The 26,448-nt window shown below is 44.9% G+C and overlaps 1 protein-coding gene across 1 annotated transcript in view; it reads right to left on the bottom strand.

The window, feature by feature from the left end:
* Positions 1–1,327: 1,327 nt before the first annotated feature.
* PDE6B (phosphodiesterase 6B) overlaps positions 1,328–26,448 on the bottom strand; it is a 36,732-nt gene continuing 11,611 nt past the window's right edge. The window contains exons 11-22 of the mRNA XM_050944400.1: positions 25,727–25,792; positions 24,921–25,067; positions 21,236–21,343; positions 19,702–19,811; positions 17,967–18,054; positions 16,644–16,744; positions 15,067–15,174; positions 8,657–8,720; positions 7,283–7,357; positions 6,640–6,723; positions 3,577–3,733; positions 1,328–2,376 (exon numbers count right to left, since the gene is read on the bottom strand). Of these exons, the coding sequence (XP_050800357.1) occupies positions 2,312–2,376; positions 3,577–3,733; positions 6,640–6,723; positions 7,283–7,357; positions 8,657–8,720; positions 15,067–15,174; positions 16,644–16,744; positions 17,967–18,054; positions 19,702–19,811; positions 21,236–21,343; positions 24,921–25,067; positions 25,727–25,792 (1,173 nt within the window). The 3' untranslated portion in view covers positions 1,328–2,311. The remainder of the gene's footprint in view (positions 2,377–3,576; positions 3,734–6,639; positions 6,724–7,282; positions 7,358–8,656; positions 8,721–15,066; positions 15,175–16,643; positions 16,745–17,966; positions 18,055–19,701; positions 19,812–21,235; positions 21,344–24,920; positions 25,068–25,726; positions 25,793–26,448) is intronic.

Below are 26,448 nucleotides of genomic sequence, written 5' to 3'. Positions count from 1 at the left end.
GTGTTCCCTCTCTTACATAATGCTAGGGCAGTGTTCCCCAAACTGGGGGGCATGCCGAGGAATGTTTTTTGGGGGATGGCAGGGGCTGGGTGGGGCTCCCTCCCCACCCCCTGCTCTGGCCATGGCCCTACCCCCCAGCAGCTCTGGCCCTAGCCTCTGCCCTCTTACCCCTGTCCATCCACCCACACACACTCATCCAGGAGCCACAGCCCTGCTCCTGGCCTTGGTTCCTGGGGGCATGTGATGGGAAAAGTTGGGGGACCACTGAACTAGGGGAAGAGGGATTTTTGTATCCCATTCTTTGCTGTAGCAGAGGCCAATACCTCTGAGTATGCATTGGGATGGAGCAGAAAGGTAGTGACAGACTGGGGGAGGATTTATGGGGGGAAATGAGGCTGATGAGAGAAATTGGAAACACTAATTCCAGGGGGGGAAAGGGTTACCACTAAATAAAAATGGGAAGGTGAAAATAAAGGAATAAATATACAGAGCATCTGTGTCTTTTAAAAAAAAAAAAAAAAAACAGCCAGTCTTCTCCCTCACTGTTGTGAATCAGGCATTACTGACATTCAGTGAGAATCAGAGATCGTTGTGGACCCAGTTCTCCTCTCTCTTCAGTTAGGAGTAGCTATAGATGTAAGTGGGTCACAAGTGTAAAAGCAGAGGAGATGACGAGAGTATCACGGTGCTATGTTTGTTTTTACAAAAGCTAACAGAATATGTCTTAACTATAGTAAATCTCTCATAAAACAGTGACTTGTTCAAAAGGGGGTGGGGGGGGTGACCTTGACTAAGAGGAGAGTAGGATATCTCCTTACATCCTTCCCCTATCATTTCCTTTGCTGGGTTCTTGTAAATGTGGCTGCACAGACCAAGCTGAAGCCACATGTTGGAATTTGTTTCTCTAATTCAGCTCTCAGCATTTCAGAGGTGTTAGGAAATGCAGCGGTGTCCCAAAGAAACAAGGTGGGTAAGGTAGTATATTTTATTGGACCAACTTCTAGATATTATCTCACCTACCTTGTTTCTCTCATATCCTGGGATCAACCCTGCAAACAACAATGGGGGACATTCCAAAACCAATTGTAGCACCTACCCTAAGCTTGATCATATTCTTGTTTTCCATAATTTTGATCAAAATAGGCCTACTTTTTGGTCACGCAAGTTACATTATGAACAAATTATATTATAATAATATGATTGTTGTAAAGTCAAACACTCAAGGAATGCCGGAATTAAGGCTGCTTTTGCAACTTTAATGTAGCGCCCTTGTGCCCATGCATTGACCAACACTCTAATTACCTGATCACATGCTATGTTTTCCCCAGGATCCCTGCCTCATTCCGTGCACAAAACTGATCATGCTCAGGGAATGAGCAGCTTTTCAATATTTTGTTTTATCCTCATCATGCAGTGTGTGGCCCCATGTAGCATTGACTGCATACTGTTCGGACCCTGCTACGGAATTATTCTTGTTCTCATGGGTGTTTCTTTAGCTTCAGTGGAGTTGCAATTGTTTAGACCAGATCTGGCTTTGGCTCAATTCCTTCAAAAGAGAAAGTTTTCGGATGTGTGAGAAGGACAGATGATTTAACAGTTCTATTGTTAACACGCTCTTGTGCTCCGATTCACTGTTCTAGATGAATGCCCACATTCTGAACTCCGCTCTAGGGGCATCAATCTGACTTCTGTGGAATAACTCCACAGCTGTACCGGCATAACTGAGAGCAGAATCTCAGCATAAATATTTGGATAAAGGGGATCTTTCTCTCTACGAGATGAATGGATCTGACCTTTTTACATCTTGCTGGCTTGTTCATGTGGTCCTGCAAGATACATTCAAGGAGTTAATTCTGCCTCAATTTACCCACCATGTAACCTCTGCCTGCACGCTAGGTAAATCACAGTTGAATTGGGCACAAAGTCCATTCACCATCCATCTGGCCCTGTAAATATGCATGGGGGTTTGGAGTAGGGAAGGGGGAATTCAGACTTGAGGACATATGCTACAGCCATTAGTCATGCAAGTAGATTCATGGGACCAAAATTTTGCCCTATCTTAAATGGTACAACTCAGTGCCTTCAGTGGCATTGTATGGAGTGAGAAAGAGGGCAGAATTTGGCTCACTGTCCTCTGTTAGGGTGCTCACATGGGTCATGTAAACAAAACTAGGCCCTTCCATGGCTAGATGATGAGCCCAGTTTAGATAATTAAAGGGTTAAATTGAGAATTTATATTTGAACACTGGAACTTTTTTCTCTTACAAGACCTTTCCCAGGGTGCATAGTTCATACGCCAGCAGAAGTAGGTTTAAATGATACAACAGGTTCTAGATGGGGGAGTTGTTCTTCCATTGCAAGTTGCCTTCATAACAGCTGTATGAGAGGAAACAAGTAATTAGGGATACATTCGCAGCTGCTCTAAACTCACCACAATTTGAAATCCTTTAGTCTTTAACTGAGACATTTTAACCCTTGGAAGGCTCTCAGTGAGGAAGCTGGTATAAATTCCTAGATATTCTGACGTGCCACCAATGAGCTCAGAGCTGTTTTCTACGCAAAGCAATTCTTGCTCCAAAATGCTTCAGGATAATGATCTCCCTGACGGCCTTTCTCAAGAGGTCAGTACCTTGTCTGAGGTGGAGACAATCTCAGATATGAATGGTCTTGTCTTAACCACAAAATTGTATTAAGAATGAAGGCCTCAGTCCAGTTCCCACTGACTCAAATGAGAATTGGGCTAGGCCCAGGGAAAAAACATTAAAACCAAACAATCAGCATGCATAGAATCCTAGTAATGGAGGGCCGGAAGGGACCTCGAGAAGTTATCAAGTCCATCCCCCCCATGCTGTGGAAGGACCAAGTAAACCTAGACCATCTCTGGTAGGTGGACTTTGTCCAACTTGTTTTTGATAGCTGCCAATGATGGGGACTCCACAACCTTCGTTGGAAGCTGTAATAACGAGTCTTATCAGCAAAAGTTTGGCTAGAAAGGTACACTTGGGAGTAACTGCAGTGCTTCATCTTATTTCTAGTGAGTTCATTGTTTTTTCCCTTGGCCCATTAGGCAGCATGTTAGCCACAGCCTCTGTATTCTCAAGCACGTGTCCTCCCCCCCATAGACTAACTACACTACAAAGCTGACTCGGTGCGGCCAACAGACGTAGCTGAGCTGCAAGTGCAGACAAGGATTAGCAGTGTTCAGTATGATTGGCTACACTGTGTGTTGATCTGGTCTTACAGGTGTTAACCAACCCATTACCACAGGAGATCTCTTCCACAGAGGAGTTCATGCAGATGGCCTTTCTGGAGGCGTGGAACTGTCTGAGATGTGAATTGTAGGTTTTGAAGCCATTCACTATTATGACTTTGGCCCTTGACAGAGTGAGTCATAGGCCCAACTCAGATTGAGGATTTCTCCTGTATCCAACCGTTTGCTTTAACTACTGGACCAAATTCACAAGTATGGGAAGAGCTGAGAGTTTGGATAATTTAATTTATGCAGGGGGTTGGTGGGGTAGGGGAGTTAGCCATAGGAGTAAATTCTGAGGTATTAACATTTTAAGTATTTCTGACCTTGCTTTGCAGCCATTTTTTCCTCCTCTTTTTTCTTCTCTTCTTCCAGCACTTTCATTTTTGCATCATACTCATCAGCAAGAGCCTTCCATTCCTTTCTGTTGTTCAGCAATCTCTCATACATCGGCTGAATTTCCTCATGGAAACGTGAAAATTCCTGCCCCAAGCACACCCAACAAACAGTACAACAGTGACTTAGCCAAGGTTGCTCATCCAAAATATCTGTGCCACTGGGTGCTAGTTCAGGCTGGGACGGGGTTAATTTCCTGAAGCAGGGTGCCAGCTACAGGTCTGGCCTGGCCTGGAGAGTAAGCTAATTAGAGGATGTGTTTACACCTGGGTTCAGAGCCTATCAGCAGGGAGAGGGAAGCAGCTTGTTTCAGGAGATCCTCCTAGATCGAGTTACACCCACCCTAAACCTAGCTGAGGAATCTCTGGGGCAGGTGAGTCCTGACAGGCCTGCTAGGAGGTACATGCAGTCAGGACTGAGGGGTAGCCTTCTTCATCATTGCAGTCCTTCTCTCTTCCTCTGTCCCATTGCCTCAGGGTGGAAAGTTCCATTGTGCCAGAGGAGCAGAGTTATCCTCCCTGGTTTTCATCCCAGAGCTTTAGAAGATTTGTATAAGAACAGCCATATTAGGTCAGAACGAAGGTCTATTTAGCCCAGTATCCTGTCTGCCGACAGTGGCCAGTCCCAGAGCTTCAGAACAGAACAGGACAATTTTACCCTCCTGGTTTCTGGCAGTCAGAGGCTAGGGACACCCGGATCATGGGGTTACATCCCTGACCATCTTGGCTAATAGCCACTAATGGACCTATCCTCCTTTAATTTATCCAGTTATTTTCTTGAACCCAGTTATACTTTTAGCAGTCACATGGTAATGAGTTCCACTGGTTAACTGTTCATTAGGTTAAAAAAGTACTTCATCTTGTTTGTATTAAATCTGCTGCCTATTAATTTCACCAGGTGACTCCTGGTTTTTGTACTGTGGGAAAGGGTAAATAATGCTTCATTTTTTCCATGCTATTCATGATTATAAAGACCTCTATCATATCCCCCCTTCGTTGTCTCTTTTCTAAGCTGAACAGCCTTAATCTTTGTAGTCTCTCCTCGTATGGAAGCCGTTCCATACCCTTGATTGTGTTTTTTGCCCTCTGAAGCTTTTCTAGTTCCATTATATCTTTAGAGATGAGGTGACCAGAATGAGACACAGTATTCAAGGTGTGGGTTTATACAGTGGCATTATGATATTTTCTGTCCCTTTCCTAATAGTTCCTAACATACTGTTAGCCTTTTTTACCACAGCTGTGCATTGGATGGAAGTTCTCAGAGAACTAGCCACAATGTTTCTAAAGTCTCTTTCTTGAGTGGCAGCAGCTAATTTTGTATGTGTAATTGCAATTATTTTTTCCAATGTGCGTTGCTTTGCACTTACCAGTCTTTATTTAATCTGCCATTTTGTTGCCCAGTCACCCAAGATCCCCTTCTAACTCCTCGCAGTCATCTTTGGACTTAACTACCTTGCATAATTTTGCATTGTCAGGAAACGTTGCCTCTGCCACTGGTTACCCTCTTTTCCAGATCATTAATGAATATACTGAACACCACAGATCCTTGGGGAACCCTGCTATTTACCCCTCTCCTTTTTGAAAACTGACCATTTATTCCTACCCTTTGTTTCCTATCTTTTACCTTTGTCCACATGCTTATTGACACCCTCAGAGAATTCTGATAGATTGGTGAGACATAACTTCCCTTTTACAAAAGCTGTTGACTCTTTCCACTACTTTTGCAGTAAGGGCCAGTGCAAAGAATTCATTTAGCTTCTCTGCAATGGCCTTGTCTGTCTTGAGTGCTCCTTTAGCACCTTTGTCATCTAGGGTCTCCACTGCCTATTGGGCAAGCTTCTTGCTGCTGATGTACTTGAAAGAATTCTTTCTCTTAGTTCTTGCATCTTTAGCAAGTTCTTTCATGGCCTGCCTTATTACCCTTAACTTGCCAGAGTTTGTGCGCCTTCCGGTTACCCTCACTAGGAATTCACTTCCAAATTTTAAAGGATGCCTTTTTGCCTCGAATGGCCTCTATTACTGTGCTGTTTAGCCGTGGTGGCGTTCTTTTGTTCCTCTTATTGTCTTTTATGATTTGGGGCATATGTTTAGTCTGAGATGGTATTTTAAGTAGTCTCCATGCTGCTTGCAGGCATTTAACCTTCTGGCAGCTCCTTTTAATTTCCATTTAACAAGCGCCCTCCCTTTTGCGCAGTTCCCGTTTTTATAGTTAAATGTTACTGCAGTGGGTTTTCTGCTATTATCCACCTATGAGGGTGCTACATTTAATTACAGTAGGGTCACCATTACCGAGCAGTTCAGCTATAGTTACCTCATGGACCAGATCCTGTGGGCCACTCAAGAGATACCCTGAGCCCACTCTGTGCCCTTCCATTCCAGCAGGAGTGGAATTGTGTATTGTCTCACCCATTACCTCCACAGCCCTATATGGAGTTTGCTGTGGAATCTTGGCTTTTATCTCCTGGGCCCAGTGCAGCCCATGCCTAGAGGTTCAAAGACGGCTCTGTACAATTGACCAGTCCTGGGGCTGTCAGGCACTGTGAGGCTGCTCTGCGCTACACTAACTGCCCAAGGATCACCACTTACCGCACACCTGTAGCTCTGGGTTCAAGGCCGCCCTGCACTGCTATGTGGTGCACAGCTGCTCCGCTGGGCAGATGATGTGATCCCATGTAGCAAAACTTAAAGTGTATTAAATAATGTATATAACAATCCTGGACCAGTTACTCCTAGTGCATGTTGGCACTGTAATGGTGGGAGTTTTCCTGCTTACAGCGTAGGCTTATCCCCGTGTCCAAATTTATTGCATGCAGTGTCTTTGGTCAGGGGAAAGACGAGCGTGTGTCTTGTTGATTAACATTCTAGGTATTGGTCAAGTCTCACTGATCAGAGAGAAATTTGCTTATATAATTTTTGCTAGAGTAAGTGGTTTTTAAAAACCGTCATTGTTGCTGCATCAGCAAACATTCATTCTTTGCTGTGCAAGTCGCTTACCTTATAAACAAACGTGCACACAAAGTCAATGAAACCGACTTGAAGCTTTGGAAGCTCAACAGCTTTCTTCCTGTCCATCATAGGCTGGAAGAGAACAGAATTTCTTTGGAGAACACTTCAATGCCACATCTGGCTGTTTTCCCTTTAGAACTACTCCGCCTTGAGGAGTGTCGCAACTCAGCCTAACACTTCTGCTGTATCATTCTCAAGAGCTTTCCTTTTCGGACCTCTTCCTTCTCCTACACAGACAATGGTATTTTCATCATTTTCCTTTAGCAAGCTACAGTCTCTCTTCTCCACTTCTGTCCCTAGATACTGTTTTCTGTTATGCCCCTCACCATAGTACCAGATTGATGGATCTTTGTATTCTTAATAAATGCTAAGGGGATCCTAAAGTTCCTTAAATTAACTAAACAAACATTTCACTTAAATTCATTAGCAGAGCTAGGTTTTTGGAACCTGTGACATGTATTATCACTGCTTTCAGCTTTCATGTCTATTACAGGAGTTTTCTCCCCCCCCCCCCCCGCCCCTCGGGAGGGGCTCCCATGTTGTCAAAGCATCCAGCCCTGTTCATGTACTGCTGTCAGTGAAGAGGTTTGCTAGAAGGAAATGAATGAATCTGAGCTCATAGGCTACTTACGATAGGCTGCTGCTGAAGTACACTTATTTCCAAGTCTCCCTGTTCCCAGAATTCAGCTGCTACTAGGAGAGCTACCTACATTGGCATAAGAGCTACAGTCAGTTTGGGGATTTTAATCTGAAACAGTTTGTCTCCATTAACAGGAGAGTTCCAGTCCCTGCTCCCTTACCCAGCAATCTTGTCTGTCAAATCCCAGACTACAGCCAAGTGATCCTCTTAGCACGGTGCATCTGATTCTCTACTCAGTTTGTCTACACGACGAGTTACTGAATGGCAAACCAGGGTGTGACTCTACAGCATGCCAGCTTGCCACACAGTAATGTCCCATGTGGACGCTGCTATTGCTCTGCAGCAATGTTCCAGGTAGGATGTTGTTGCATGTGGTAGTGGTAGTGCTGTAGATTCACAGCCTTGCTTGCTGTGTAGTTAACAAATTCACAGCAGGATCGCACCGTTCAGATCAGTGGAATCACCCTAAGGCTATGAAGTGCAGAATCAAATTCCGTGACTCTGGCAGCAGGCTCTTCGGTCTACTGCGCCTTCATGTCAGTCAATGAACAGCTCCCCCGCTGCCCCTTAGCAGGACTTCACAATGAGGCTTAGGGTGGGGACCGTCACAGCATTAGAGGATTCTTTGCCACGTTCCCCAGGACACAATTGTCCTTTCCCAATATTACCAATCTGAAGCTTTCATGACTCTTCCTCCCCAACCCCTAAAAAGTGAGATTTTAAAATATGAATGTTGGAGTTTGTCTTATGGTTTTGTGCAGTTGTTTTTTGTTCTTAAACTTTCTGTAAGAATGAGGACTAAATGCTTTTTAAAGAGAAAGTTACTTGAGATTCTCAGCCACATGATTCCAGGAGCGAGGGCTTTAAGAAAAACCCTGAATGGTATGAGACAGGCAATAAAGTCAGAGTTGCCAGCACTGTTTTCCCTGCAGCCTCTCTGTGTGCTACTCACCATGTCCTAGTGGTTCATAGCACTGAGTGCGGTCTCTAGATATGTTTGCTTTTACATTTATTTACCTACTTTTACATTCAGCACAGTAACTGTTTCTGTGACAGTCCAATGTTAACAACTATCCAGCTGTGTATAAATGTCTTAAGCTTTATACAACTCCATAAAAACCTTCTATGGAAACACTGGGAGGGAAGAGGTGGTGTTGGTAAGCCCTGATGCTTCAGCTCTTACATGATTGCTAATAACATAACATCAAGCTAAAAGGTCTTGGCTCATCAATCTAAAAATATCATTTCTACCAGCGTTCCTGGAAACTTGGCCAGGATAAGTAAGGAGAAGCCTCCTTCATGCAGGTTTCAGACAATAGAGTGTGTTTCAGTATATTGGAGTACATTGTGTATCAGGCGTCTGACCTTACTCTGCACTTCCCAGGGTTTAGCGATCGCAGATAAGTCACAGGCAGTCATCATCATGGCCCTGGACAACAGAACAAGAACCGGAGTTAGTTTCTATTCTGAAGCACTCAGTCCTGTTCCCACTGGATCCAGGCTCTATACTGTAATTTAACAGTACTACACTTTGCTAATTCTCTCCTCTCCCCTGCCAAGCATTAAAGATTGAGGAGAACCATTTTGTAAACCAGGGACAGACAGTATGCAGTAGTACCTTGAGTTAAACCTAGTGTATCTGTTTCTTGCCTGCCACCAAAACAGTTTTGTGATTACTGTACTTTTCTTTGATCAGATGGGTTTGCTTTTTAGGTCTTACTGCTATGCTAATTCTCAAAAACCTCATGTAACTTCTTAGCAAAGATTTAGTAGCAGAACCTGCAGTGAGGTTTTATGTCTGTGTTTAATTATTCTAAATACTACAGAACATATGCTAGACCACTATCCAGTATCAATTATTAGAACTAGACACTTGTCAGAATTTAATGAACATAAGAATGGTTATACTGGGTCAGACCAGTGGTCCTGTCTGCTGACAGTGGTCAATGCTTCAGAGGGAATGAACAGAACAGGGCATTATTGAGTGACCAACTCCCAGCTTCTGACAGTCAGAGGCTTAGGGACACCCAGAGGATGGGGTTACATCCCTGACCATCTTGGCTAATAGCCATTGATGGACCTGCCCTCCATGAATTTATCTAATTCTCTTTTTAATCCACTATGTGTAATTTTGGCCTCCAGAGCATCCCCTGGCAATGAGTTCCATAGTTTGACTGTGTGTTGTGTGAAAAAGTACTTCTTTTTTTAAAACCTGCTGCCTATTAATTTCATTAGTGACCCCCAGTTCTTGTGTTATGTGAAGGGGTAAATAACACTTTCTCCACATCAGGCACAATTTTATAGACCTCTATCATGCTCCCCTTAGTCATCTCTTTTCCAAGCTGGATAGTCTCAGTCTTTTTAGTCTCTCATATGTAGGGCTCTACCAAATTCATGGCCTTAAACACCTTACAGTCCGTGAAATCTGGTCCCCCCTCCATGAAATCTGATCTTTTTTGTGTGCTTTTACACTGTACTACACAGATTTCACAGGGAAACCAACATTTCTCAAACTGGGGGTCCTGACCCAAAAGGGAGTTCCGGGGCATCCCAAGGTTATTTTAGGTGGGCACGGTATTGCCACCCTTATTCTACATTGACTTCAGAGCTGGGTGGCTGGAGCAGCAGCTGTTGGTTGGGTGCCAGCTCTGAAGGCAGCGCTGCAGCAGCTCAGAAGTAAGGGTGTCGATACCATACTAGGCCATCCTTACTTTTGCACTGCTGACAAAGACGGCTCTGCCTTCAGAGCTGGGCTCTCAGCCAGCAGCCACCGCTCTCCGGCTGCCCAGCTCTGAAGACCTTGCCAGCAGCAGCACAGAAGTAAGGGTAGCAGTACTGCGCACACGCACACGCACGCACACACACTACCCTTGCGACTCAGCCCCGCACAACTTCTTTTGGGGCCAGGACTCCTACAATTATAACACAGTGAAATTTCAGATTTAAATAGCTTAAATCATGAAATTTACAATTTTTAAAATCCTATGACAGCAGAATTGACCAAAATGGACTGTGAATTTGGTAGGGCCCTACTATATGGAATCTGTTCCAAATCCTTAATCATTTTTGTTGCCCTTCTCCGTACTTTTTCCAATTCTAATATCTTTTTTGAGAAGGGGCAACCAGAACGGCATGCAGTATTTGAGGTATGAGTGACCCATGGATTTATATAAGAGCATTATGATATTTACAGTCTTCTTATCTATCTCTTTCTTAATGATTCCCAACATTCTGTTCATTTTTTTGACTGCTGCGGCACACTGAGTGGATGTTTTTCAGAGAACTATCCACGATGACTCCAAGATCTTTTCTCAGTGGTAACGGCTAATTTAGACCCTATAATTATATATGTATAGTTGGGATTATGTTTTCCAATATGCTATACTTTGAATTTATCAACAATGAATTCATCTCCTGTTGTTTTTGTTTTGTGAGATCCCTTTGTAACTCTTCGCAGTCAGCTTTAGATTTAACTATCTTTGCCACCTGACTGTTTACCCCTTTTTCTGGATCATTTCTGAATATGCTGAACACCATTGGTCCAAGTACAGATCCTGGGGGGATTCCTGCTATTTACTTCTCTCCATTTATTCCCATCTTTTGTTTCCTATCTCTTAACCAGTTACTGAGTATGTTAAATTTTAACTGTTCACTTATCCAGTGCAGGTTACGCAATTGATAGTATCCCAGTTGTTGGTGCATGTTAAGGTTCTACTGTAATAATATTAAAATAGAAAACGATGTGCAAGGAATAACTTTCTACCTAGTACTGCTGTCTTAGCCACAGATGAGCACTCAACAGCTACTTTAGCCAGCACTCTAGGAGGTGTCTAGGGATAGCCCCAGAATGCAGTTCTGATTATTTCTGTGCCTCACATCTCCAAAGCAATATGTGTTGCGGCATTAGTCGTAGTCGCTCATGGTTAAGTTTCATGTCTGCTCCCGGAGAATACAGAAATGCACCATATTTAAGTCTCTTTCCCTGTGACTCCCACACCACAAACATCCTGGCTGAGTTGGCAGTTATAGGGCCTGGTTTTTGGCATCACCAGGGCCAGGGCCGGCTCCAGGCACCAGCCCAGCAAGCAGCTGCTTGGGGCGGCCAGCAGTGAGGGGCGGCACATATGGATCTTCAGCGGCAATTTGGCGGCGGGGTCCTTCAGTCTCTCTCAGAGCGAAGGACCAGCCGCCAAATTCTGAAGTGGCGGGGGTAGAGCTGATCGCGATGGCGGCTTTTTTTTTTTTTTTTGTTCTGCTTGGGGGGGCAAAAACCCTGGAGCCAGCCCTGACCAGGGCTTGTAATCGTAAGTGATGGCAGTGTGTGTGTGGGGGGGAAGGGACTGGGAGGTTAACACAGCCATGGTGCTACCCAAGTACAATGCTGGATGTTGTTTGCTGGCCTGGGATTAGAGCTCATGGGCAGTGAGGATTACACCCTTGTTGTGGCTAAACCACTCTTCCTCCTGTCTGAGGTCAGGATTCACCTTTGTTCCTGCTGGAGAAGAAGGGAGAGGTTTCATTAAATTGGCTGCACTGACAGTAATGAAACTAGTTGCGTTTCAGAGCTCTGTGGAGGTCAGATTGGGGAGGAAGGGGTGGTATGTCTCAAGCACAACACTAAAGCCTGTATTAGCTGGATGTTTCTGCTAAACTGATGAGCAAGGAAACAGTTATCAACGTTGACTTTAAGTGCTCATTATGCTTCAGAGATAACACCTCATTTAAATGACAGGTGGCATTTCTGTCAGTGCTAATGCTCCCCACTCCTAGAACAAAACCACTTATGCAAGGGATCCAAGAAGGATTGGAAGAAAAGGATTCCTCTGCTCCAAACCCAGCACCTTTTGTGGAATGAAGAAGCCTATCTAATGCTACTACAGGGAGACCCTGGACTTCAGTAAGTAGGATCCCTGCACATTCTCCTAGCAGGCAGTTTAGATCTTTCGATCAGCATAAGGAACCCATACTTTGCACTGGCCAGTTCTGCCACAAATACAGTTCCTTCACAGAGAATGCCTCTTCCCCACCCTATGTTGAGGGCCTCATGTCTATAAAGAGGTTCAGCATTCAGGTCTCTGAGCCATTGTTTCATTCTATCTGTCTGGTACAGTTAACGCCAAGGGTTCAGAAATCATATTAACTTAAAAATCTTGGTGTTTTTTGTTTTTTGTTTTGTTTTTTTTTTAATTTGGGGTCTTTTTTATTTGGCTTCTAGTGTGAACCATCAGGGTGTACTTGCTTCATGTTTTCAAGCTTTTACCTCCAGCCATGATGGTTAAATAACCTTTTTTTTAAGAATCTACGTTTCTCCCCTAATCACCTGCCTTAGGAACTGGGCCCCAGATTTTTAAAGGTGTTGCTGTGCTCAGTATTACAACACCTAACTGATTTAGGCACTTTGAAGCCAAGATCCCATTGATACTCTATCCTGGCCTAGGGCTTCAAGAAAAACACCAAACATTGCAAGACTTGTGCTACAAATGTGAAAGTTGCCAACATTGCATTTAAGATGAGTGTGGGTATTTTGGGAAGGGGGGGGTTAGTGGGTTTTTCTGTTTTGTTTTTTGCAATCATAATAAAAAGGACTTATTAAATAAAGGCTTAAAATTTGTTAGAAATGCTTTAGCCAGTGAGAAGAGCTGATACCCAGTGGGCTGTCCCAGTCAGACCCCAAAGCTCTATGCCTAAAAATACTACTCAAACAACAACCCACTCCAGTGATGGACCTGTTTGGATGTTGTAACTGTAGTTTGTTTTCAGCTATTGAGATGGTCACTCCTAAGTCTTAACTCCAGATTCTGAAGGCTCCCTCTGCACAAACCTCAGAGGAAGTCTTGGCATGTAAATAGTCTGTACAAAGGGCGTTTGAAGGAAAGAGGAAGCCAGAGGGTTGTCTGTTGAAAGCCATGTTCTGAACACGACCTGTTACAGAACAGAGAATCTTCTAAGTCATATGCTTAGGGCCCTATCAAATTCAGGGTCCATTTTGGTCAATTTCACAGTTATGGGATTTTAAAAATCGTAAATTTTCAGTATTTCAGCTATTTAAATCTGAAATTTCACAGTGTTGTAATTGTAGGGGTCCTGACCCAAAAAGGAGGGGGTGTGTGTGTGTGTGTGTCACAAGGTTATTGTAGAGGGGGTTGCGGTACTGCTACCCTTACTTCTGTGCTGCCTCTGGTGGCGGCACTGCCTTCAGAGCTGGGCAGCTGGAGAGCAGTGGCTGCCGGCCGGGAGCCCAGCACTGAAGGCAGAGCCGCCGCCAGCAGCAGCACAGAAGTAAGGGTGGATGGCATGGTATGGTATTGCCACTCTATACTTTTGCGCTGCTGCTGGCGGTGGCGCTGCCTTCAGAACTGTGCACCCGGCCAACAGGTGCTGCTCTCCAGCCGCCCAGCTCTGAAGGCAGTGCAGAAGTAAGGGTGGCAATACTGCGACCCCCCTGCAACTCCCTTTTGGGTCAGAACCCCCAATTTGAGAAATGGTGGTCTTCCTGTGAATGTGTAGTACAGGGTGAAAGCACATAAAAGACCAGATTTCAGAGGGGAGACCCGATTTCACAGTCCGTGACGTGTTTTTCATGGCTGTGAATTTGGTAGGGCCCTACTTATGCTGTGGCTCTGATAGAAGCTTTCCTCTGCACTGTCTCCAGAGTGTCCATGCAATCTCAGTGAGTGCATTCTGAATCTGAGCTGTGAAGCAGAGTAAAAGGTTTCTCATTGAGAGGAGTTTTCTGGCTACTTTGCAGGAATAGCTTACTTGGAGTGTGTCTACACTACAAGTGCTAGAGCAGCACAACTGAAGCACTGTAGGCTGCTGTGGTGTGAATACTGGCTACAGCAATGGAAGGGGTTTTTCTATCACTGTAGTAATTCCACCCCCTTGAGAGGTGGTAGCTAGGTAGTAGACAGGGTTTAGGTCAGCTTAACTACGTCTCTGAGGTGTGAAGTTTTCATACTCCTGAGCGGAGCAGCTATTGTTAGTAAGTTTTAGATGTAGACCAGGCTTCAGATTCATATAGGATGGCACTCTGTTTTCAAGCTCTTATCCTTGATTTCATCAATAGGGAGGCTTTGGCCTCCCTTACTGTTTAAGCCAAAACAGACTTCTTGCAACTCTTCATCATTAGGCTCTCTGGTTCTGTGTGGGCCTTGCAATAACTTCAGGTTTTGTCATTGGATGTCTGCTCCCTAAAACTCATAGGATTCAGATAATCTTGAAAGTCGCCATAAATACATCCAAGCAGAATAAGCAATTTAAATTAGAAATGTGGATACTTGCAATTAGAATTTGAATATAAAGTTTACTTGACACTTATTTAGATTAGAGTGACCAGACAGCAAATATGAAAAATCGGGACGAGGTGGAGGGTAACAGGTGTCTATATAAGATAAAGACCCAAAAGTCAAGACTGTCCCTATAAAATTGGGACATCTGGTCACCCTAACCTAGATGAGACTTCATCCTATTCACACACTTAAAAAAATTCTGCTATATTTCCATATAATTCTTTAGTACAGAGAAAGTTTAAGAGATTTGGCTTTTGTTTTAATATCTTTTTATATGGCTACCCTTCGAGAATAACCCAGAATGCAAAGCCACTATACTTTTGGCTCCAAGAGTCATTAAATACTAAAATGTTGTCTTAATATCCCTTTTAGGAAAATATCGCATGCTATGCTAAACTATGCAGTCGGTTCTTAGTAGACACTTACTGAATGGGGGCGTAGTTGTCACTGCACCATTTGCCTATCAAGAGGTTTTTATTTACTCACATGACAATCTCTTTTCTTGTGGTCTCCAGAGACAAATATTCAGTCCAGGCATTTTCGTTGTCATACGTCTTGGACTCATCAACAATCTTCTGAAACATAGTTCTCTTTCTTCAAAACACCCAAAGAGGTAGGGAAATGAATGCATTAAATATGGAGCTAGCAGATCTCATTTTGATTTCCCATGGAAACATTGCACATGAGCAATCACTCACTCCAACAATTGCTGCCCGAGCTTTACCCCAGCCAAGTGCCCACCACAACGATGTGTTGTTGTTTGAATCTTTTAAACAGGACAGAGTGTTTTAAATAATTGTAAAGCATTTAAATGTTGCAAAAATCCGTTTTAGTTAGGTTGAGGCTTTGTAAATACAGCTTGAAAAGTTGTGCTATTGCAACTTTAGATTAAAACTTATACTGAACTAAATGATAAATGCTACTATTATATAGTGCCATACTACCGCAGCCAAAAGCCAAAGTACTAACTCTGATCCTCAGGCAGGTACCTAACTTCACTGGGACTGTTCATGTGCCTAAAGTTCATCATTTGCCCATGTGTTTGCAGCATGAGCAGCTAAAATTGTATGTATTTATTTATTACGTTTTAACAAGTTTACAAATCCTTGCCATGTAAATATCAGAAACACCACCATCGCTCCAACAATATTTCTTAGTGGCATAAAATGTTCACTTCTCAATAAAACTGCTTCAGTGCTGACAGTGAAGTTACGCTTTTAGTACATTGAAGTTATCGTGAACATTCGTATACGCTGTCTGATATTTTCAAAACAGGAGCCTAAAGATAAGCCCATATTTAGGCAATGAAGGACTGTAATTTCCAAAACAACTAGGTGACTTTGGAGCAGGGCCAGATTTACACCTTACGCATCCCTAGGCATGGTCTCTTCAGTGCTGCCTCCCACCCCTCTCCCGCGCCTACAGCTGACCTTCATGTTGCACACAGTTTTAGAGAGGTAAGGTGCCCCTAAAACACCAGTGCCCCATGGCATGTGCCTACTGTGCCAAATAGGAAATCCGGCCCTGCTTAGGAGCCCAGGTCTCTGACTTCATACTGCAAACCCTGATGGATGAATATAGCCTGGTCATGACTTGCAGAAATTAATTATATTGGAAGGTTAGTTGCAAATATAGCATGGGCCATTTGCTTGTCTACGTTCTGTTTGGGGCTATGCTATTCTCAATGGATGTTAACAAGACCAAGGACTGTTCTTTGGCACTGATCAGTATTTTTAATGTGAAACGTCTTACTGTAAAATCTAAAGTGTAATGTGTTAATAAGGAAACTAACTAAAGAAACCAGGAAAACAAAATCACCCCGTTAGCAATTTAAAACTCAACAAAAATCAATTTAGGAAAAAATACGTATTTAAATCAAAATCAGTGTTTTAAAATGATTTTAAATTAAGTAATACTTGACAGCACACACAGGGTCTCCTGAAGACACAGCCGCTGTTAATAGGAGTTCTGCCAACAACGAGCCTGGACAATTAGTTGTGATGTTTTAGACAAATGTGACCAGCTATTTGCAATGTGTTTGCTGAAATACACGACTCACTTACTTGAAGTAAAGTGCTAAGTCAGTTGCTATGATAGCAATTTCCATCAAATGATTCACATGCTCAAACTGTCGCCTGTTGAGATTCTGGTAGATATTCAGGGACTAAAGGAAAACAAAGTTTAGTACATGATTCTCGATATCCGGTGGATTGCTCATCTCAGAATATGGGTATTAATTCATTGTGTAACATCTTCAGCTACAATCAAAATGCAGGCTGAGGGCTCAGTCCAATTCCCATGGTCCATGCAAAGACACCCAATGATTTAAATGGGCATTGGATGGGGCCCAATACCCTGAAATAGTTACTCAGTGTATAACTGGACTCCCATTGTCTTCAATGGGAGTTTGCCTGAGGTAAAAGTTTAACTGAATGAATTTGTCAGGATTTGGCCCATAGTGGGGGAAGGATGATTAAAGACAGTCAATGGGCATTATGGGTTCTGAGTCCTCTTACTTAAGAACCCTGTAAGCTTTGCTTCAAGGTCTCTCCCTGGTTCTGTCACAGATGCCCTGTTAAAACATGGGCAAGTCACTTAACTTCTGCACCTCCATTTCCCCCTTATCTGTATAACTGGAACAACACTGGCCTACCTCACTAGGCAGTGGTGAGGCAAGGCAGTAAAGTTCCGGGAGAGCCTCAGATGGAGAGTGCTGTGTAGGTGAAAGGCATTTTGATATATATAATGAACATGCCAAATTACAGAAGGTAGAGGCAGACTAGAGATATGTCTTTCACTGTCCCTAGCTAGAGGATTGAAAGTACGCAATAGAGGGAATGTCTGCAGTAAAGGGAAGTACTCACAGGCTTCAGATATTTGGAAGTGTCTGATAAAACATGGGAGTTGAAGATTCTCCTTTACAGGATTAGAGCTGCGTGAACCCCATGGCATCTGGTTTCAGTTTCATCACATGCATGGACTATGTTCAGGGAAGAGGCTCACAAATCTCAAGAGCAATCTCAGGCTGATTTGTTTAGCTTTTACATGGTGGTAGCACCTTAAGCCCATTATGGTAGGCACTGTAAAACAGTTTGTGCACCAGAGTTTTGCAAGGAAACCAGGTGACCTTTTTAGTTCTACATGTTTTCACCACTAACCCAAGAGAAAATCTGCCATTTTAACCGAAACTCACTTTGACTTTGGAGTTGGTTCATATGTAAAACTTTAAGTGATCTGGTGGAATAAATTCAAGTCCTCAGAGATCTGAACCCAAGTAAAATGTTGGCACAAACCCCTGCAAAGTGAAACTGCAGAGTGTTGAACAATTAAAATTCAGCTGACAGCAAATCAACCAAATTCCTCCATTAATAATGTACATTACAAACCTCTTCTGAAAGCAAGAACTTTCCAAATTCCAAGTGGTGTCTCTCTAAAATTGATGAACCATGAAGTTTTGCTAACGGATTTTGAGATCTAATTGGGTAAATTAAAAATTCAAAAGTTAGTACAACACTAATGAACAAGGGAGTTTTACAGAGTGTCTTATTTTAATATTTCAGTTTATCACACTTTATATCTAGGTTTAACTAGTGGATAAAGGGTTAATAGATAATATTTTAAATAAATGGCTTATCAATTGATCAAACGATTCTTCTAGCTTTTAACCAGCTGTAACATTTTTCACTGCAGTATTTATAAACCATCTAAACACCTACTCAGGTCTAACATGCTTATATCTTTGAATCATTTATTAACCCTTAATAAATGGCCCTTATTGTAATGTGTGAGCAGGTTTATTCTACTTTAGGAACTCAACGTATTTTATTGATTTAAAACAACAGGAAAAGCAGTAGCCCTTGCACAGTTTCCTAGATTTTACAGAACATCTGTGAAATCCCAGTGCAAACCCCTGACAGTGAAATCCTTGCACACAGCTAAATCCTGTACAGGGAGTGGGAGTAGCACTAGAGCAATAAAGCCAGCAAGCACCGTGGCAGGTGGGTGCATTACTTGTGGAGGAGGGGCATGACTAGCCCCCGAAGTCGTGAGGTTGTGTGCTGTTGTTAGCTGTACGCTTTCCCCTAGACCAGGGGTGGGCAAACTTTTTGGCCTGAGGGTCACATCGGGGTTCTGAAACTGTATGGAGGGCCGGGTAGGGAAGGCTGTGCCTCCCCAAACAGCCTAGCCTGGCCTGGCCCCCATCCATCTCCTCCCACTTCCAGCCCCCTGACTGCCCCCTTCAGAAGCCCCAACCCATCCAACCCCCCCTGCTCCTTGTCCCCTGACTGCCCTCTCCCACGACCCCCACCTCTAACTGCCTCCCGGACCCCACCCTGTATCCAACTCCCCCCTGTTCCCTGTCTTGACTGCCACGACCCCTATCCACTCCCTCACCCCCTGACTGTCCCCCCGGGACCTCCTGCCCTTTATCCGACCCCTCTGCTCCCCACCCCCTTACCATGCCACTCAGAGCACCAGGACTGGCAGCCGCGCCGCCAGGCTGGAGCCAGTCACGCCCCCGCGCAGCCTAGAGCACCTCATAGCCACGCTGTCTGGTAGGAGCTCGCAGCCCCGCCGCCCTGAGCACTGGCAACATGGTGAGCTGAGGCTGTGGGGGAGGGGGGACACCAGGGGAGGGGCCAGGGGCTAGCCTCCCCGGCCGGGAGCTCAAGAGCCGGGCAGGATGGTCCCACAGGCCACATCTGGCTTGTGGGCCGTAGTTTCCCCACCTCTGCCCTAGACTATAACCATGAGCAGAATGTCTAATGTAACAGCAAAGAGTAACCACCCATGAGACGCTGACCCAGCTTGCTGCTTAGAAACCCAGCAGGGGTTGTGACCAGGTCACTCCTGGCTCCCCCTTTGAAGCTCAAGTTTTGAGGGTCATGCATAACATTTTCCCCCTACCTCCAATATCTCTCTAGCTTAATGTCCCATCTTAAAAAACGAACTGCTGCTTTGGCCAAACACCGATTGCTATAATAGCCTATCAAACTACAGCTTCCGCAGCTGTCAGAGTGTCAGTGGGAACAGGGTGTGGTGTGAATTCGGTTAGATCCCACTCCACCACTACATGCGCCCAATGACTGGAATCATGTAAAGCAATAGAAAAGTGCCTACTTCATCTGATAAAGGTTGTTGGTGCCCCTGTGATCAATATCATGACACAAAGCTGCAGTTACCATAGCAAGGGCTTCAAGGTCTGTGTAGTAACGCTTCAGTTTGCCAGTCTAGGGGGAGAGAATCACATGCTTTCGTTAGTATTTCTGACAGAAAATAAATCCGAGTGAGTCTGCTAGGTGAGTAGGAGTCTCTTACACTAAACATAATTAAAAAACTAAGCATGGAATTTGTGAAGCCACATACAAGACACACTCTAGAATCAGCACAAGAATTGCAGAAAGGAAAGGGGAAACACATTTCAAGATCAGAGCATGTGTGTCTTAGTTATGTATATGAGAGATCCTTATGTGTCAGTGTTACTTATCACCGTAGCATCTGAGTACTGTACTGACCTTAACTCATATATCCTCCCTCATCCCCTCCTGAGATGGAGTCAGAGGACAAGCACCTCCCAAAGGTGGTCTGAAACCAGCTGGGCACAGGTCTGTGTTGAACCTGGCATGGAGCCTCCTTGCCCCAGGGGAGTTCAGGGAGGCATTATGTCTAATTCCTCTTGCAGCTCTGTGATACAGTAGGGAGTGGGGTGCATTGACCTGGGACTGTCATTTAATTTTACTGGAACTGTCTGCATGGGGGAGGGGAGAGCAGGGGGTGGCTTTAGGTAAGGGACAGTACTTGAGCCTGTAACCTGAGCCTGGAAGTGGATGGGGCAAGTTAACACCTTTGCCCAGGAAACTGGACAAAGGGACAGGGGGAGAGAGCCTGCTGGACGGGTTTTTGGTTTCAGTTTTGGGCTGGCTGGGAAGAGGCAGGGAACCCCAAGTCTGGGGTCTAAGATCCTTGCCCCCCGGAGGGACCTGGCTGAGGGGTCCTAGTTGTACATACAAGCCTGCTTGGGACTGTGTTCCTGTCGTCTAATAAACCTTCTGTTTTACTGGCTGGCTGAGAGTCCCGGTGAATTGCAGGAAGTGGGGGGTGCAGGACCCTGACTCCCCCACACTCCGTGACAAGCTCCCTAGCACTTCAGAAAGTGAGCTGGTCCTGCTACACCTTAGGAGCACGCACCAGGCCTCAGAGTGGGTGGACTTGTTTTCTAATCCATTTAAGACCGCTCCAGTTGGGCTGTTATTGTTCATAAAATGTTAACTCCTTGAAGGGAAAGGTTCTGCTATAAACAGCTGTTCTTGGGTTTGAACATGGGGGCTACAGTATCAGAGCTCTGCTGTACAGTAATCCTTTAGCTCTAACATTCATCAGCTAGCAGTAATATCATAAATTTTATGATAAATTTTTGATCATAAATTTTTGTGGACTAGCCACTAGAGGGGGACTGAGACCCATTTGCCTTGTGTGAATTACTCTCTAGATTAACTTTTGTATTTTTTATTAACAAGACTTTTTTGAAAAAGGACTTTGGCAGATACTTGTAAGAAAACACATAAGATTTCTACTCACTGCGTAAGAGTCCCTGTAAATAAAACCATGCTTCGCAGTTAAGAGGGAAAAGATAGTAGTCGTACATAAGATATACCATTAAAAGTGTGAACATGGTCTGTGCCACATTGAAGCCATGCCGCCAGTTGTGATAAGTAATCTTCCTGTAACCCTTGCTGACAGAATACATGAATCTCACCAGCACCTGCACAAATAGGAGAGCAGTGAGAGAATGTTAACAGATTTGCCTCAGAAGCAAACTAGTTTATAGTGCTTGGGAGCGACCAGGGAACAAATGTATGAGAATAAAGGATTAGAAAAAACAGTTCTTAAAGCAAAAGCAATCAGCTACAAATCATAGAATATCAGGGTTGGAAGGGATCTCAGGAGGTCATCTAGTCCAACCCTCTGCTCAAAGCAGGACCAATTCCCAACTAAATCATCCCAGACAGGGCTTTGTAATGCCAGGCCTTAAAAACCTCTAAGGAAGGAGATTCCACCACCTCCCTAGGTAACCCATTCCAGGGCTTCACCACTCTAAATAATAGAGTTGCTTTTATGATCTTGTAGCCTGTAACAGAACAAGTGGTCACTAAAAATTAGGAAAGACCCTCAAGGTTTTTTGTTGTTTTTTATTTAAAGAGAGACTTTTCAACAAACTGTGTTTATTTTCCTTGAGCCCTCTGGGAGGAAAAAAGGAATCAAGGTTTTTCCTTAGTCGTACAAAACTAAGATAATATAGCTTCAGATAAGAACTACAGAAAAAGGCAGTGGCAAAACTTGTTCAAAGGTGATAAAAAAGTACTAGCTTTTCTTATGCCAAGTTAAGGATGGGGGAGCCTCCCTCTCAGTCTTCTAGCAAAGCATGCTGGGAAGGGGAGGAGTCTGGGGCCCTTTAAAATGTAGGTGCTCTGCTTTCTTAGTTTGTATTAGGGAGAAAGCTGTCTGACAGAAGTATGGAAAGAATGAGAGGAGATAACTCTTTGGGGAAAACATCAGGTCAGGGTTGGTGGTGCTCTACTATTTGAGAGAATCTAATTGTATAATAGAAAAGGGTTGGATACTTTGGTGGCATTGGTTTCTTTGTGTAGTCTAGTGTTTAATGGAGATAACTATTGTTTCTTAATCTCACCCTAGAGTTCCATTTTCTGTTATCTTTTCTCCTACATTTCAGTGGTGTGATTAAGAACTTAGATTCTTCTTTTGAAAGATGTGTATGGTTCCATAGCAAGCGAGAAGTTACAGCTTACAAAAGCAATTGCCTAGCCTAGTGATTGTAATCTAATGCACTTAGAAATAAACTTTTTAAAATTTTGTTTTATTTTCTCTTTATAGACCCCATATTTTATAACCGTAGTATCTTGTTTAAAAAGTGAAAGAATCCACGTATGACTGTTATGAACTCTTCACTGTAAGGTGGGATTCAACACTAATGTGAAGAATTAAGATTTTCAGACAATGCACTGGATGCTTCAGAAGGCTCTTCTGTCTGGCAGTAGAGTAGCAAAGTAATATGTTAAGGCATGACCCCTGTTCCAAACCAGTCTTTCTTTCTCTCTTTTCCAGGCTCTGTCGCAAAGGCATGGGAGGTGAATTGTGCACGTGTGGTAAAAAGGCAGTGATTCTTGTGATAGCTCAGAGCAAGTTAGCTCTGAAAACATAGCCAGTACAGCTGCAGTTCTTGCAGGGGCGGCTCTAGACATTTCGCCGCCCCAAGCAGCGCGGCATGCCGTGGGGGGTGCTCTTCCTGTCACCGGGAGGGTGGCAGGCGGCTCCGGTGGACCTCCCGCAGGTGTGCCTGCGGAGAGTCTGCTGGTCCCGCGGCTTTGGTGGACCACCGGAGCTGTGGGACCAGCGGACCTGCAGCAGGCGTGCCTGCGGGAGGTCCACCGGAGCCACGGGACCAGCGGACCCTCCACAGGCACTCCTGCGGGAGGTCCACTGGAGCCACCTGCCACCCTCCTGGCGACCGGCAGAGCGCCCCCTGCGGCATGCCGCCCCAAGCACGCGCTTGGCATGCTGGGGCCTGGAGCTGCCCCTGAGTTCTTGGCCCAAGTAGGAAGCCTACTTTTTAGTATCAAGTTGTAATGTTAATAAGAAAGATCAGATGAGTGGTCCTTCTTATCTGCTATCCTGTGTCTGACAGTGACTGGTAACAGATGCTTCCGGTGAAGGGCCAAGAAGCCTTAAGTGCGTGTTCCAAGTGCTCACAAGAAGAGTTTCTTCCCAACCCCCTTAGTTAGAGGCGAGCTAATACCCAGAATAAAGATTGACATCTCTTCTAAACTTCAGGGGTGCTATTTTTTAAAAGCAACCCTGCAAGTTTGTCTGAGCCTCGTTAAGCACCAATCTCGGCGAGGTGGTGAGCACCACCTCTGTGATATCAAGCATCCTCAGTTCTGACTGACGTCAATGGGCGGGAGTGGGGAGTGGGAAGTGCTCTCAGACTTGAGTTCAGAGACCTTGAAAACCCTAGTGCCTACCAGACAGTCACTGCCCTATTCTGGTTTTCGGGAAGTGCTGAGTCTAAAATCTCTGGCAGTTTGTTTTCTTAAGATAGAAGCCAAAATATTAGGGATGTTAACGCTCATTGTCTCACTTAGCACTAAGCGGAGCTAAGGGCCTGATTCTCCCTTGCCTGGTACATTCTGTAGTCACTTCCCTCTGATGCGCCTGGCATTGGCCACTGTCAGTAGACAGGATACTGGGCTAGATGGACCTTTGGTCTGACCCAGTATGGCTGTTTTTATGTTCACGTACCTTGGGCAAAATTGTACCAAATCAGAATCCTCCATTCACTTAAAATGGTGGTTGCCGTAAAGGTGGTTGCCTTTACAGATGTAAAGGCAGGCTTTTTTGCCACCCCAAGCAAAAAAAAAAAAAAAAAAAAAAAGGCAGGACAAAAAAAAACCCGCGGGGCGGCCGGAGCCAGGGTGCAGGGGTACTCCCTGTGCTGCAGACGTGCCCTGGCTAGCGGAGAGGAGGCGGAGGGAGAGAGAGAAGTGGGGAAGCCAGGGCGCTTCAATGGGGCGCTCGCCATGCGGCCCTGACTGCTGCACCGCCTGCCGGGTGGGCTGCGTGTCGCTCCGGTCGGTGGTGAGGGAAGGACGCAGGCTGCTGGGGTTGCTGCAGACCTGGCACCAGCTGGGGCAGATGGAGCATGCAGCCTGCTCCCAGCAGGGTGCTCCCCTCCTCCGCGCCACCACCCCTTACAGGGGAGCCGGATTGGTGAACCCCCTCCCCCAAAAAAAAGGCAGCCGTGACACCCTAGGATTGGGCAGAATGCCACCCCGTAGAATCTGCTGCCCCAAGCATGAGTTTGCTCGGCTGGTGCCTGGAGCCAGCCCTGTGTAAAGGACTGCCCAAGGTGCAGGGCAGTGGAGAATCTCTGGCCTGCCTGCGAGTTTGCAGAACTGTTACAGCCAGTTTACACGAGATGGCAATAAATTTCAGTTGCCAGGCTGCAACAGCATTCTGTTAGCACCACTGCCTCGAGTATGAGCTACGCTTTGCAAAGTAAGGTAATTCTAAAGATGTATTTTATAGTATCTGAAACTGTGTTGCTCTTGTGAGACAGTGGTTTTCAACCTCTTCCTTCCACTTAGCACTATGGGGGAAAAAATGGGTGTTTGTAACTCCATCTTCAGAGCACCCACCCTAGCGGTTATGTAGTGGAAAGCTAACTGTAAATCAATAGCTACTGTTCCCTCCCAGGGGGATCTAACGAGGTTGGGAGTTCCCAGGCATCATTCGGTAACATCTCACCAGAAACCGACACCTACCTCTTGTGGAATCTGGAACTTTTTCACCACCCCAAGCTCGTAGTACATCTGAATTCCACACTTCACAAGCTCTAGTTCAGTGCACTTGAAATCGGAGAAATGGAACTCATAGATCTCAGACTGAATGGGGTCTGGCAGTTCTTCTTTCTGAAAAAGAAACAGTTTGGCTTGTTTCCATGCTGGGTGTGCCATTCCCCAGAAAGCCAGACATGGGTCGTCTCAAAAATGCCACCAGCTGCTTTGAGCTGCTGCATTCTTTCAGATTACTCAAATATCAGTACTGTAACATGCTTTTTAGGTAACAATAAAGGCAAAAGTGCTTCTTCCAGTGACAGTCTGTTTTGGTTTCTCTGCTGGGATTTAGCAGAAGAGATCTGCCTCCCCAAGTGGATTTCATATGTGGTCAAAAGTGGTCATGGACTGGTGAAAGAGGCCAGTGGTGGCCCTAGGTCTGTATTGGCTCTGGGTAGCGAAATGAGTGGAGGATCCTAGCAGTTGAGCTGGTTCTCAGTAGGGTTTGTCCTGTAGGGGTTCAATTGTGCTGATTAGGTAATGCCTTGTGCCAGAGATAGTGCAAAGCAGCCTGTTCCCAAGATCTCTGGAAGGCATGGCCTCTAATGATACTATCCTAGGCTATGCCACATGCCTGTATGGATGGGAAGGAGGGAGTTCTGTTCTTTCTATTTGGAGGTGACCAGATACCATGCTGAGGGGGTGTCACTATAAGAACTTGGATAGTGTTCTCCTACTTCTGCCAAATTCTTATTTGTCTTTACTGTCAAGTCAACGGTGCATGGGGCACTCACCAGTAGTACTGTCAATTCATTTTCGTCACATTCCATTGGTTCTTTCCCCAGCCTCTCTCGTGTTGGCTACAGAGATCACATACATGTTAATTTTACCAGCAACTCGACAATCAGCACTAAAGCTGCATATGTTTGGAGTGGTATCTAGTCCAACTTCCAAACACATGTTCTCTTCTGAACCTTACTTACATTTCTGATCTTAAAGGTCAGTTCTGACTTATAAAGTGACTCTGACAGTGATGGGTTCCCATATGCAGTGCATCTCTCTGATCATAGAATTAGGGTTGGAAGGGACCTCAGGAGGTCATCTAGTCCAACCCCCTGCTCAAAGCAGGACCAATCCCCAGACAGATCTTTGCCCCAGATCCCTAAATGGCCCCCTCAAGGATTGAACTCACAACCCTGGGTTTAGCAGGCCAATGCTCAAACCACTGAGTTATCCCTCCCCCCATTGCTCCATTGTCAAGTGGAAAAACTGTTTGTCTTCCAAACTCACTCTGGGGACTGACACTCAAGCTGGGTTCTCTGTCTCAAGCATCATCACAAGGAGTAGAGGTCTTGTAGACTCTGCTACGCCCATTCAACGTCACTGTCATCAGACTATGCTTTTGGGGAAATCTGTGGAAACCCAGCTATGGCTAATGGAGTTGCACAGATGTAGTGAGGACTTGATAATGCCCAAGAAGGAAAGAACCCATCTTAACTCTCAGAGCCTATAGTGA

The sequence above is a fragment of the Gopherus flavomarginatus genome, chromosome 3, assembly GCF_025201925.1.
Source record: "Gopherus flavomarginatus isolate rGopFla2 chromosome 3, rGopFla2.mat.asm, whole genome shotgun sequence".
NCBI lineage: Eukaryota > Metazoa > Chordata > Testudines > Testudinidae > Gopherus > Gopherus flavomarginatus.
This window is presented reverse-complemented; position numbering and strand designations above follow the sequence as displayed.